Genomic DNA, 13,193 nt, shown 5'->3' with positions numbered 1-13,193 from the left:
CACACAGCTAGGAAGTGTCTGAGGTCAGATTGGAACGTAGGACCTCCCTTCTCTAGGCCTGGCTCTCAATCCACTGAGCCACCCAGCTGCCCCTGAAATGGTAAGATTCTTAGAACAAAGCTCATGTTTTATATGGGCAATCAATACATTTTTCTAATAGCACTCAGCCTTTGATTTGTAAGATTTTTTTAATATACCATTCTCTATAATCCATATTCTTTCCATCCATTCCAGATGCCTCTCTTAATACTATTTCTCTTCTCTTACTTACTTTCTTTTTTTTTTTTAAACCCTTACCTTCCATTTTGGAGTCAATACTATGTATTTGCTCTAAGGCAAAAGAGTGGTAAGGGTAGGCAATGGGGGTCAAGTGACTTGCCAGGGTCACACAGCTGGGAAGTGTGTGAGGCTCTTACTTCCTTTTTATTCAACTCTAATTTGGATATTTATGACTATTAGTTACATCCAGTCTATTTAACGTTTTATGAGACTCATTCTATGTGGAAATCATAAGATCTTAGAATATTAGATCCAGAGCTTTAAAGTTCCTGAAAGGCCATTTATTCTTGCCCCCTCATTTTTTGGAAAAGGAAACAGAAGTCCAGAAAGGTTACATTCTACAGTATGTTTGTGACAGCTTGAACTGGCTAGATTTTTGCTAAATTTTCAGTGTATTTATGTCTTGGAAAGTATCAAACACTATAAATAATGGGTTGATTTTTATTTTGCTGATTGCCTAAACTTAAGAGAGTGATTGGAGAAAATTTAAAAAATTAAGTTTAAACTCAAAAATGTGCTTTGGGTACATTTTTTCCCTTGTGGAGTTAAATGTTAAACATTTACCAATACCTAACTGGTTAGGTGCCAGATACTCAAAGCCAAACAGATAGTAAATTGTAGAACCAGGAATTTAACTTATTTCTTCTGAATTGAAGTAAAATGTCTTTGTTTTCTAGGACCTTCCTCTCAACTGCATAATCTCATTTTATCTCAAAGGCAAAAAAAAAAAAACAAACTCCATTTACCTATTTTTTAGGTGCTATATGCATTGTTGACTAGAGGTTATCTATGAGTGAAAATGAAGAATTACTAGGACTAAGTCATTATTAATTCCAAAATATGAGTGAAGTAACTTTTGTACTTACCATAACACTGCAACATAAGGTAGACTATCATAGAACTTTAGAGCTGGAAAGAATCTAAGAGATCATTTAGCACAGCTCTCTCATTTTTTAGGTGAGGAAATTGAGGTCTAAGGAATTTAAGTGACTTGCCCAAGTAGTACCCAAATACTTAGTGGAAGAGTAGGATTAGAACATAAGTTTTATAGGAATAGCATCATAGATTTAGAACTGGAAGAAAACTTAATGATCATTTAATCTTTTTACTTTTTATGGTGTTTTTCTACCCTGCCAAGATCTCATATTATATCTCTTCTGGAATAAAACAAGAGGAAATGAATTAAAATTATAGATGGAAGTATTTGGATTATTGGACAAGAACATCACAATAGTGTTTTTTTTTTAATAATAACTCTAAAATAGACTGTTAAAGGAGAATATTTTCCCTGGAAATGAAGGAACCATAGTTTGGGTACTTTTAGTGCTGTTTAGATACAATGTGGAAATTTTGGTGGGAATCTATTTCATTTTCTTCATTCTATCATATCTTTTCTACTTTTAATTTAGATTTGGTAAAAATCGATGGAGTAAAACTCAACTTTTTTTGGGAAACAAAATCTAATTCTTTGCTAACCCAAAAAGAGCTGATATAAATTGTATAGTAAAATATTGTTAATATGTGTATGCTAAATATTCTCACCAAAATGTATTCAAAATCAAAGCAGTGTCCTTCAGCTGGGGAATGGCTAAATGAATAATAGTATATATATATGAGATAGTATAGTAGAAGCTTTTATTTGCTCTTGGAGTTGTGTTACAATAACAATAGCTTTAAGATTAAAAATATCATAAACTTCTGTGCTGTCTTTGGAATTTGAATGTGGAAATTTGATGAGAGAAATTATTTAAGAAACTGCATACATAATTTTGATGCTTCATGAGTATTTTACCTTAACTTACAACTTTTGATTTAAGCTTTCCTGTAGAGAAGTAGTATTAGCCAAAGGAAATACAGAAGTCTAAACTTCCATGACTGTAGACTTTAGCTATTTAAAAGCATTGATTGTGCCTTATTGTTTTTAATTGAGATAATAACTAAAATGTATTTTAAATGATCTTTTCTTCCATGGACTTTAGATATACAGAATTTTATTGGAATGATTACAAAGCAATTATAATGGCCATTATAATTGTAATAACCTTTGCTTAAAACTTGATTTTATAGTGTTTTTGACAATCATTTTTGTTTTTTTCTTTCTGCAAAATCTATTCTTAAGTATATTCATTTAATTGCTTTTTTCAAAAGGTGAGGTGGAACTACTGCTTGATCGGGTCAATGACCTGATAGAGTATCGTATTGATGCTGTTTTAGAAGAAATGAGCCATGTGCCACTTTGCAAACTCCCTGAGGATAAGCCACTTACCTGTGAAGAGTTTCTCCAAATGACAAAGGTTATAATGAGATTGATTCTTCTTTTAAAAATAGTTTTGTAATAATTTTTCCTAAGGGTAATGTTTTCATGAAACATGGTATGAATGTTTCGCAAATCTAAACCAGTTCTGTGTTTTATAGATGATTTACAGTGGGGTGATTGGAAAATGCAGAGAAAGAGGTAATGAAAGAATCTTTCCTAGACATTTCTGAGATATCACATTCTTTGATAGCTGAAGTTGCTATAAAGTGTATTTTGTTAATTCAGTAGGAAATGTTTTGTGGACTTTTTTTTTTAAAGAACATAAATATTTTATAGAATTGGAATAGTCTAAGTCTTATTAGATACAGGAATACAGTTGTTTAAAAAGCTCTTTGAATAGGGTTTATACAATTTACTATTTAAAACATATATTTAGAATCATTAAAACACATTTTAATGACTAAAGTAATTTTTGGAGACAAAGATAGTATTAAATATTACTTTTAATAGTATCACTTAGTGTTCATTCAACAAACATTTCAATGCTACATAATGCACAGAATTAGGCAGCTAGGTACACAGGACAACTGTTGTAGATAGTGCATTGGAATTAGAGTCTGAAGATCTGAGTTTAATCGAGCTGCAGATACTCTATTATCCTTTTAAGTCATTTAACCTCTGCCCACATCAATTTCTTCATCTATAAAATGGAAATAATAAGATCACTGTCTTCCTAGAATCAGATGAAAGGATATTTGTAAAGCTCTTTCAAAATTGTAAAGCATCATATAATTGTTAGCTATTAGTATTAGCCATTATTTTAGATAATGGAAAAGATCAGATGTGGTCTCTGTTCTCTCTCTTTAAAATTTTTATTTATTTATTTAAAAATATCTTTTCATGTTTCCATGATTCATTTTCTTTCCGTCCTCACTCCTGGGGCCAACAAGCAATTCCACTGAGTTATACAAATTTTATCACTTGATACCTATTTCCATATTATTCATTTTTGCAAATAGAGCAATCTTTTAAAACCAAAACCCCAAGTCACGTACTCATATAAACAAGTGATAATTCATATATTTTTCTTCAGCATTTCTACTTCCACAGTTAATTCTCTCAATGTGGATAGCATTCTTTCTCATAAGTCCCTCTGGATTGTCCTGGATCATTGCATTATAACTCATAGCAAAGTCCATTACATTCAATTGCTCCACAATGTTTCACTTTCTGTGTACAATGTTCTTTTGGTTCTGCTCCTTTCACTCTGCATCATTTCATGGCAGTTCTTCCAGTTCATATAGAATTCCTCCATTTCATCATTCCTTATAGCATAATAATATACCATCACCAACAGATACCACAATTTGTTCAACCATTCCCCAATTAAGGGACATCCCCTCATTTTCCATTTTTTTGCCACCACAAAGAGTGAGGTTATGAATATTTTTTACAACCCTTTTTAAATATCTCTTTGGGGCACAAACCTAGGAGTGGTATTGTTGGATCATAGGATATGCATTCTTTTAAAGTCCTTTGGATGTAATTCCAAATTGCCTTGCAGAATGGTTGGATCAATTCACAATCCACCAGCAGTGTATTAGTGTCCCAATTTTGTAGCCTCTATTCTCAAGGAGCTTACAGTCTAGAAGGAAAGATAAAACATGTACAGAGATAAATATAATGTAAATATAATATGATTAACAGACAGGAGGAGTACAAAAATGCCATGAGGTCAGATGTTGTCAGAAAGAATTCCAAATGAGGAGGTTAGGACAAAGATTCACAAAGCAATAATATTTCAGCTGGGTTTTAAAGTCAGGTAGAATTTTAACAAGAAAGATATAGGACATTAGTGTGTGTGTGTGTGTGTGTGTGTGTGTGTGTGTGTGTGTGTGTGATCCAGGGGCCATTCTAAACATAAGGAGTAGTTTGAGCAAAAATGAATAATTGGAAGAGCACAGAAATATACAAAGGATGGTGAGTTGATACAGTTTGGCTGGAGCCAAATATTAGGATGCAGTGTAGGATAATATTGGAGAGGTAAAGTGGAATCAAATTATGATGGAAATCATTGAATGCCAGACTAAGGCTGTACAATTTATTCAAATGAATAGCGCTGCCCTTAACATTTTCTCATGATCATATAATCAGAATGCAATCTCCAATCATCAACAATCTTATAATTGGCAATACTGGAATAATTTCTCTACAGATGGCAGTCACTTTATTATTATTATTCAGAAATGTACCACTATATTATGAATTTCCCTTAAAGTTTAAGAATGAGAGAATTTCAGTGATACCATAGTTTTTTTTTCCAATCTCAAAATTTCCTTTTCCTTTTTTCCTCTTTTCTCATGATTTTATTAATTTCTTTGGCTAACTCAGAGATTCCATTAGAGGGGGAGGTAGAGCTATGGAAAAATAACAAGAGAGGAAATTCATTAAAGGAGGACACTTACAAGGAGAGAAAAAGGGTGAGGGAACAAAAAAGGAGTGATTAGGGAGAGAAGGGAAAATAGGCTACTAGACTGTACATACTTCATTGGGGCAGGAACCATGCCCCATTCTTTTTATAGTACTTGTCACATCACTCTGGATATAATGGAAACTTAAGAATTTTTTTAGGTGAATGTGAATTGGGCACCTAACTTTAAAGTTGAAATTTCTTGCAGAGCCACATCCTGCTATTGGCATGATTTATGTCATGTTACTCCTTCATGTGCTCTCCCTTCTTAACCAAATTGGCACATTTGCTGTTCCCCTCTCTCCACACTCCATCTCCTGAATTTGCACCTTTTCTTAGGCTATGTCCTCAGCCTGGAACCCATGCTCTCTTTTCCTCCAGTTCTTCAATCAAAGTTCTCTTCTGCTACCTCTTAAATGAAGCCTTTCCTTTTATGCCTAGTTTTTTTTTTAATTCAAAGATATTTTATTTTCCCATTATGCTCTAAGAGGCAAAGTCAGAATATATATATATAAATGTAAGTATTGACCTTGATGATGTAGGCTTCTCAAGGGCTATGCCAGCACCAGCATGATGTGAATTTTAGTGAGTTTTAGCAAACAGGAAAGTTTCAAATATGAGTCTGGCATTGGACCATGGTAGGTCTGTTTTCAGAGGAGGAGCAAGGTGAGAGGTTCTTCAGCCAGGTGTCATTAAGGGAGGGATTTTTCAGATGCAGAAACTTCCAAATACCATTATCTAAGTTGTAGGAGCATTGTAATCTGCACCATTGGAGGGAGGACCTGCACTGATGAAATTATAGATGCCTAATGATAATGAATCCAACATTATGCTTTCCCCCCAAAGGCACCATTTTATGAATAATGAATTAACTTCAATATTCCCATTTGCTATTAAAATTTTATTTCCACTTGATCTGTGATTTCACTGGTGTGAGAAACTCCTTGTATCCAGGCAGTTCAACAGTTCTTCTCTAATTTATAAACTTAGTGAGAGTAGAGTTGCCAAGACACTGAGAGTTTAAATAACTTGCCCCGTGTCACACGGCTAGTTGGTGTCAGAAATGGGACTTCAGCTCCAGATCTTCCTGTCCTTTTCTACTATGCTTTATCAAATGAGATAACTGTAAAGCAATTGCCACAAGGTCTGACACATAGTAGGTGCTTAATAAATGTTTCCTTTCCCTTTCCCATGTTTACTTTTTAAAGATTTAATTTTATGTATAGTGAATTAATTTAGGTATTTCCATTTGTTAACTAAAATTATGCTTGTTAAAGCAATTTAATCAAAAATCACCTTTTTTTTTCTGTGACAGATGTGACCTATTTAATTGTTGCTTAAATTTGAAAACCAAATTATCCAGGCAGGATTTTTGATCATTTGAGTTAGGAAGCTTGAAGAGAAATTTACACTAATACTGACACCTTTTTGTGTGGAAAAAAAGGCAGGCTCTTTGAAAGTGGAAAACCAACTACACATGGTGGCATACACCTTTAGTACTTGCCACTGAGGATGGTAGATCATTTGTGTTTTGGAATTTCAAGTTGCCATGAGGCTAAAGACAAATGGGAGTCTATAAGTATGGCATGAATTTAATAAGATAATGGGAACAAAAGGCCAAAAGGCTGCCTAAGAATGGCTGAAATGGTCTAGGTTGGAAAAACTGAACAAGTTAAATCTTTTGCACTGTTGAGTGTTGAGGTCAGGCCCATGAGTAGCTGTTGCACTTCCACTCTGGGCAAAATAGGAAAAAAGTCTTAAAAAAGCAAACAAATAAGTAAATAAATAAGTAGGCAAAAGAAGAAGGAAGGAAGAAAGGAAGGAAAGCAGGAAGGGACAAATGGAAAGAAAAAGAACTAGAAAATCATATTTCCTTTTCTATAAAATATATACATATGATTTATTCTTTTATTGAAAAATAATTATCTATATCTTAGAACATGTCACTTTAGTCTCACAAAGGAATGTAATATAGGAGATGATTTGCTTTCTATGTTTCCATATTTGATTTTTCTTTCTTTTTCCATCCTCTAACTGCTGGTGTTTCCTAAACTTTAGCCCAGAAATCTAATCTCTCTTAACATTCTCATCTTCAGAGACAGTATTCATCCTCTTGACTTTAATCATAACTTTTATACTGATGAATTCCAGATCTACATTTCTAGATAAATCCTCTAATTTCAGTTATAGTTTCATATTCAGCTTGATTTGTATTTCTAATTAGATGGCTTATTGTTAGAAAAAACAATAACATCAATTTTATCTCAAGAAGGTAGAGTATCCAGCTTCTGTAGAAGCCCTCAAGTTAACAAATGCATATAAAGCATATAAAAGGTGTTTGTTTTGGACAATAGAAAATTAAGAAGTTTAGTAGCCCATAACAACTACAGGAATCCACTAAGCACCTGAAAGAGTCATGAGTTAGCACATAAGGGACAGAAGTTACTTGCAGTTGGAGAAGACAAAAATTGATTAAGCCATAAAAGCACATACATCAGTGAAGGCAGCTAAAGGCATAATAGATAGAGCACTGGATCTGGAGTCAGGAAAATTGAGTTAAAATCTGACCTCAGACATGTACTAACTGTGAATTTGGACAAGTTATTTAACCTCTGTCTGCCTCAGTTTCCTGAACTATAAAATGGGGATTATAATAGTACCTATCTCTCAAGATTGTTGTGAGGGGCAAATGAAATAGTAGTTATAAAATGCTTAGCACAGTACTTGAATAGGCAACTAATAAATGTTTATTCTCCTTTCTAGTAAAAAAACTCACAAGCTCCTCTAAGAAAGGGCCTGAATGTGAGGTTGCCAGATAATATTTTGATATGTTCTGTAAATTCCTAGCTTTCCAATGGTGTTCTACACATTTTATGTCATTCTCTTAGTGTCTCCTGTGACTTGAATCCCCTCTGAAAGGCTAATAGTCTTTGGTGCTCCTGTGTGGGAAATTCCTTCCTATCAGACTTGTACTCTTTGAGTAACTCATAAAAATAGTGGCCTTCTGCTCCCTCCTCAGTGCCTTAAGTGTTTCCTGCTTTCTAGATGCAGGATCCATGTGGGCAAACATCTTCTTTCTTTAAGTGACATTCTACTCAGAAACTTTTTCCTTCATCCTCCACCTTTAGAAGTAAGTTCCCTAAGATCTTGAAATTATTAATCTTAATCACAAGGCAAATTTTCAAGGTTGGTGCTGCCCCAGAAATATTTCTCCTTTTCTAGAAGGCTAATCTTGAGAATATGTTGCCTAGGAAATTTTACTCTCCTTTAATTAGGAAATTGCATAGCATTTCCAGTGCCATTGTTCATGAACTCTTATCTCCTATTTAAAGCAACTTGGGCATGGGTACACATACACACCCATATATATATATATATATATCCTAATTGTATGAACAATGAATTAAGGTATTTCCTTTAAATTGTAAGCTTCTTGAAGTTAGAGACTACATTTTGCCTCTTTTTTATATCCCAAGTACTTGAGTTTAGTGGCCAAAACAACTGTAGATTATGAATAAAGACCCCACCTCTTGAAAAAATATATTGGTATTACATATTTTATAATAACTTTGAATTTCTTAGAAGCATAATTTTTTCTCTGTGATTAGTTGTATGTGAACATTTTAAAGCTTAAATTAAGCATTTTGTACTGTAGAAATTAGGAGAAAGAGGAGATCAGAGGAGACATTATGATTTAAATTGGGTCTTGAAGGATGGATAGAATTTTAAATATCAGAGGAAATGGAGGAAGGCATCAACCACATCAGATTGGAACGAATAATACCTCTAATGGATTGTTCTTTGTATCCAAAGATGTCATTCATTGGAAATACATGAAAAGTATATACACTGAATGAGTTTTTCTAGAAGTGGTGGTAGATTCACACTGTTTCTCATTTTCTCTGCATTCTCTTCCAACTTAACTTTGATTTTTCAGACAATATTGACCTACAGGAAGGGGAAAACATAAAAGGGAAAAAAATTGACTAACAATGATTTGGAGTCCATTGATCTGCGTCTCATTGACCTGTTATAGCTAAAACTGGGTGAACAACTAAGTGTAACAATATTGCTTGTTCTTGTAGGATCTCTGCGTTAATAGTGCTCAGATATTACATTTAAAGAGTTCATTAGTGGAGGAAGCAGCCAATGAGCTAATAAATATGTTGCTAGATTGGGAAGTGCAAACTAGAGAAGAAAATGTTTCAAATGTCAAAGAAGTTGATTCAAGAAGTGAAAACACAGGTAAGAGGCTCATTAATGTCATATTAGGTTTATGTATGTATAACACCTCTGGTACGAGGGCTTATTGATCAAGCCCATTTCAGGGTTGCTCATCCACTTTTCATGCCTACTTTTCACCCACCTCTCACTTGTGGCTCTGAGAAACTGTGGCAGGTGCAGTAGCTCCACCCCAGTAAAACTGTCTCCTCAGACTGGCAAAACCAGTTTGCGGGTAACTGACAGGCTTCAAACCCATTGGTGAGTAACGTCTTTATACAACTCTGCCCCACTTAAATCCAACTCATGAGAAGTCAAGACATTACCCATGTGATATCATTGGCCATCTTTGAAGTTGAAGAATGAACAACAAGAATATATATGTTTATATGTACATATATAATATCAAGTCATTTTTTCTCACTTTTTGGAATTCTCTTTCTGATTTATAGGTGTTTATTGTCAGAAAACATTTATGAACATGAAAATACAATGCATTTATTACAATGAGATAATAATGTCTTTGATCTTTAATGACTATAATTTGGAGGTTTGGGTTTATACAGCTACATGAGCTACTGTATTTAAAATAATTTGATTCTGTACAGCAAAATTTCTCAAAACATTTCAATAACCATATGCTACATGGTCTTAATAATAGAATGAGATTTTGATACCTCAGGAAGAAATTAAGTGAATTTAGCCTAATATAATACATATAATTTGCCCTTAATAATTAATCAACCACAATCACTTCCTTCTTTGTATTGTATCTATCTGTATACATATTGTAACTTCTATGCTTTCCCCAATAGAATGTAAGCTTCTTTAGAACAAAGACTTTTGCCATTTTGATTTTTATTTCTCTTAATCCTCACATATAGTGTGTGCTTAAATGTTTGATTTACATATTCTGCTCATAGAAATATTAAATGTCGGAGGCAAAATGGGAATTTGGTTTTATTGATTTCAAATTCAGTACTTTATATACTTATATACTTTCCCCCTTACTCCCTTTATCTTCTATCTTTCACTACCTATAGTTTCTTCAATACAATTATACAGTATCATCTTTCTTCTTCTCATTCTCCTTAAACATTCACTCTATATGTTGTTACTTATTTTACATGATTTTGTTGCAGCAGGTGAAGAGCAGGGAAAATCAGAAAGTCTGCCATCTCTTAATGCCAGTCAGACTGGAGTTGGGCTCCCTTCTGCAATACTCAGGAAAAAGAAGAAAGAGAATGAGATCTTAGAGGAAGAAGCTTGTGAATTGCTTTCTCATTTCAACCACCAAAACATTGATGCTCTTCTGAAGGTTACTAAGAATGCCTTAGAGACAATTCGTAAACGGACTTATTCATCCAACACTATTAACTTCAGAGGTAATAATCCCAAGGTTTTTTTTTTATCAGAAAGTTTGCTATTTAAAGCTGTTCAAATTTAGAAATGTTTTCTATGTCAATCTCCTAGTCCAAAAATTAGCTTTATGCTAACTTTTTAAAAGTTTGGTTATAGAAAAATGCCTGAAATTAAATGAACTAATTTGAAAATTGAATGGTCAGAAATCTGGGAAGGATAAATATACTGAATGGTGGAGTTAGTATCTTGATTGCACACATTGAGCATTTAATGTGTCCTTTTACTCATTCAATCATCCATTTATCATTCAAAAATATCTCAATATAATAGAATGATCAACTGGATCAATAAGTTGTATGAAGTTCTACATTTATATTATTAAAAATAACAGCTCAAGAAGATGGATGAGGAATGACTAGATATTAATTTATATGAAAAATACATGGCAGTTTGTCATCTTATTATAAGTCATTATTGGGACAGGCTTTTTTAAAAAAGGGTGTGAAGTTTTGGTTGCATTGAGGCACAATAGTGTGTGAAATGAAGGAGTTAATAGTCCTGTTCTTCTCTGGATTAATTAGATTATTCCTACAATATTGTGTTCGGTTATTGTCATTTTATTTTAGGAATGACAGAACCAGATAAGAGTGAACATCATGGTGAGGAGATATTGACTGTGCCACATGAGCATCAGTTCTAGAAATAACTCATAGTCTCTAAAAGAGATTACCCTGGAGGAAAAACATGTTGGCTATCTTCAAGTATTTGAAAGGCTGTCATAGGAAAGAGCAATTATATTTACTCTCTATGACCCTAAAAGGAAGAATAGGAGTAAAAGTTAAGGTTTCAGAGAAGCAAATGTAAGGGCATACTGTTTTAATTACTGGTGTACAAAGGTGAACTGGACTTCTTCAGGAATAAAAGAATTCTCCATCACTGCAAGTCTTCAGGTAGAAATGTTTAAATATGGGTTCATATATGCAATGCATATAACATAATAATGCCTTTGATTTTTTTGGTCTAGATTCTCTAAATGATGGAGTCATTAGTATCATTTTGATCCCAAATCTTAGGATTTTTGGAGCCTTTGGCTAGTTTCAGATGATTTTCTTCTCATTAATTTATTGCTAAATGACTCCCCTTACATTCAGGACTTTTTTCTCACCCCTTTCTTAGCATGGATAATATGTATACTATTGAAAAATTGGAACTCACCAAGTTAAAAATTACTGACTCACAAATATTTGAATAATAGTTTTCCCTTTACATTCTTCCACTGACTCCAAGATGTTCTGGATAATTATCATGTTTGCCATGGGACATATTCAGCAATCGAACTCATTGTGCTGCCTTTATGATTAGTTTGCTAATGATGTGTAATGTATAAATCTAGGAGTGAGTCTAATGAACAGATGCTCCCCTTTACTATACCAGGCAGTATGTTTCTTTGGGGAGAGAACTGTATGGGAAATATCACCACATGGACATTGGTGGATCTTTTAAAAACCATAAATCATAGATAAGATAAATATTGCTTTTTTTTGGTTCCCAAACTTTAGTGAATTGTTTCAAAATTTATCTTGCTTCTTATAAATATGTTTAGTAATTTGCTTATTTATTTATCAACTTTCCTTAGGGATTGTAAAAGTTTTACTACTCAATTTATATTTTAGTATACTATTTAACTTATATTTTAGTATCCTTTTTCTATGATAATGATCTCTGTTAAGTACCAATAAAATAATAATTTACATAATTATTTGAGAATATGGCTGACTTTTAGAGAGTGGGTTTCTTTTAAGAGGTATATACTTAGGTCATAATGTTTAGAATTCAATTTTAAAATATAGTATTAGACTAGCTAGGTGGCTCAGTGGATTGAGAGCTAGTTCTAGACAGACACTGTCTATGTCCTAGCTATGTAACGCTTAGCAAGTCACTTAACTCCCATTGCATAATCCTTGCTGTTCTTCTGCCTTGTAACCAATATACAGTATTGATTATAAGGTGGAAGATAAGGTTTAAAAAAACCCTTAAATATTTACTACATAAAAACACTTTTCACTTGAGGAGGGAAACAAAGATGAACTTAACATGGCCCAAACCTCAAGGATATTATTGTCTAAAAGTTCAAATAAATAAAGATATAAAATGGTTATTAAGCACATTAGAAAATGATAAACATGAAAGAAAGGGATAGACTGATAAATGAGGTCTGAGAAAGGACTTTAAAAAGTAACATGAGATTTGGTTCAATCCTTCAGTCACCATGAATTGGATTAGTCTTTTTGTTCCTTAATTGTTTCAATGAAAAAATGAAATTAACCATTTATTTTTAAAGTGAATTTCTGCCACATCTTATGTTAATCTAGACAGTGACCACCCATCTAAGCCAAAGCAGATCAGCCTTCCACTTTTTAGAGCAAACATCATCTTGTCAATCCCAAACATCTCGATGGCTCCAGTTCTGGATGACGTGCAGCAGACTCTTAATAGAGCAGTGGAGTGTATTGTCAGTGTCATGAAGGGTGTAGGCCAGTGGAGTAAAGAACGATTATCCACAGTGAGTTTGAAGCCAAGCAATCCAATTTACATTAAAGATTT

At 33.3% G+C, this 13,193-nt stretch overlaps 1 protein-coding gene across 1 annotated transcript in view; it reads left to right on the top strand.

The window, feature by feature from the left end:
* Positions 1 to 13,193, top strand: part of DNAH5 (dynein axonemal heavy chain 5) — a 293,673-nt gene that overhangs the window by 52,055 nt on the left and 228,425 nt on the right. The window contains exons 17-20 of the mRNA XM_044681991.1: positions 2,428 to 2,573; positions 9,092 to 9,251; positions 10,370 to 10,612; positions 12,962 to 13,152. Coding sequence (XP_044537926.1) covers positions 2,428 to 2,573; positions 9,092 to 9,251; positions 10,370 to 10,612; positions 12,962 to 13,152 — 740 coding nt within the window. The remainder of the gene's footprint in view (positions 1 to 2,427; positions 2,574 to 9,091; positions 9,252 to 10,369; positions 10,613 to 12,961; positions 13,153 to 13,193) is intronic.

The sequence above is a fragment of the Gracilinanus agilis genome, chromosome 1 (genome assembly GCF_016433145.1).
Source record: "Gracilinanus agilis isolate LMUSP501 chromosome 1, AgileGrace, whole genome shotgun sequence".
Lineage (NCBI taxonomy): Eukaryota > Metazoa > Chordata > Mammalia > Didelphimorphia > Didelphidae > Gracilinanus > Gracilinanus agilis.
This window is presented reverse-complemented; position numbering and strand designations above follow the sequence as displayed.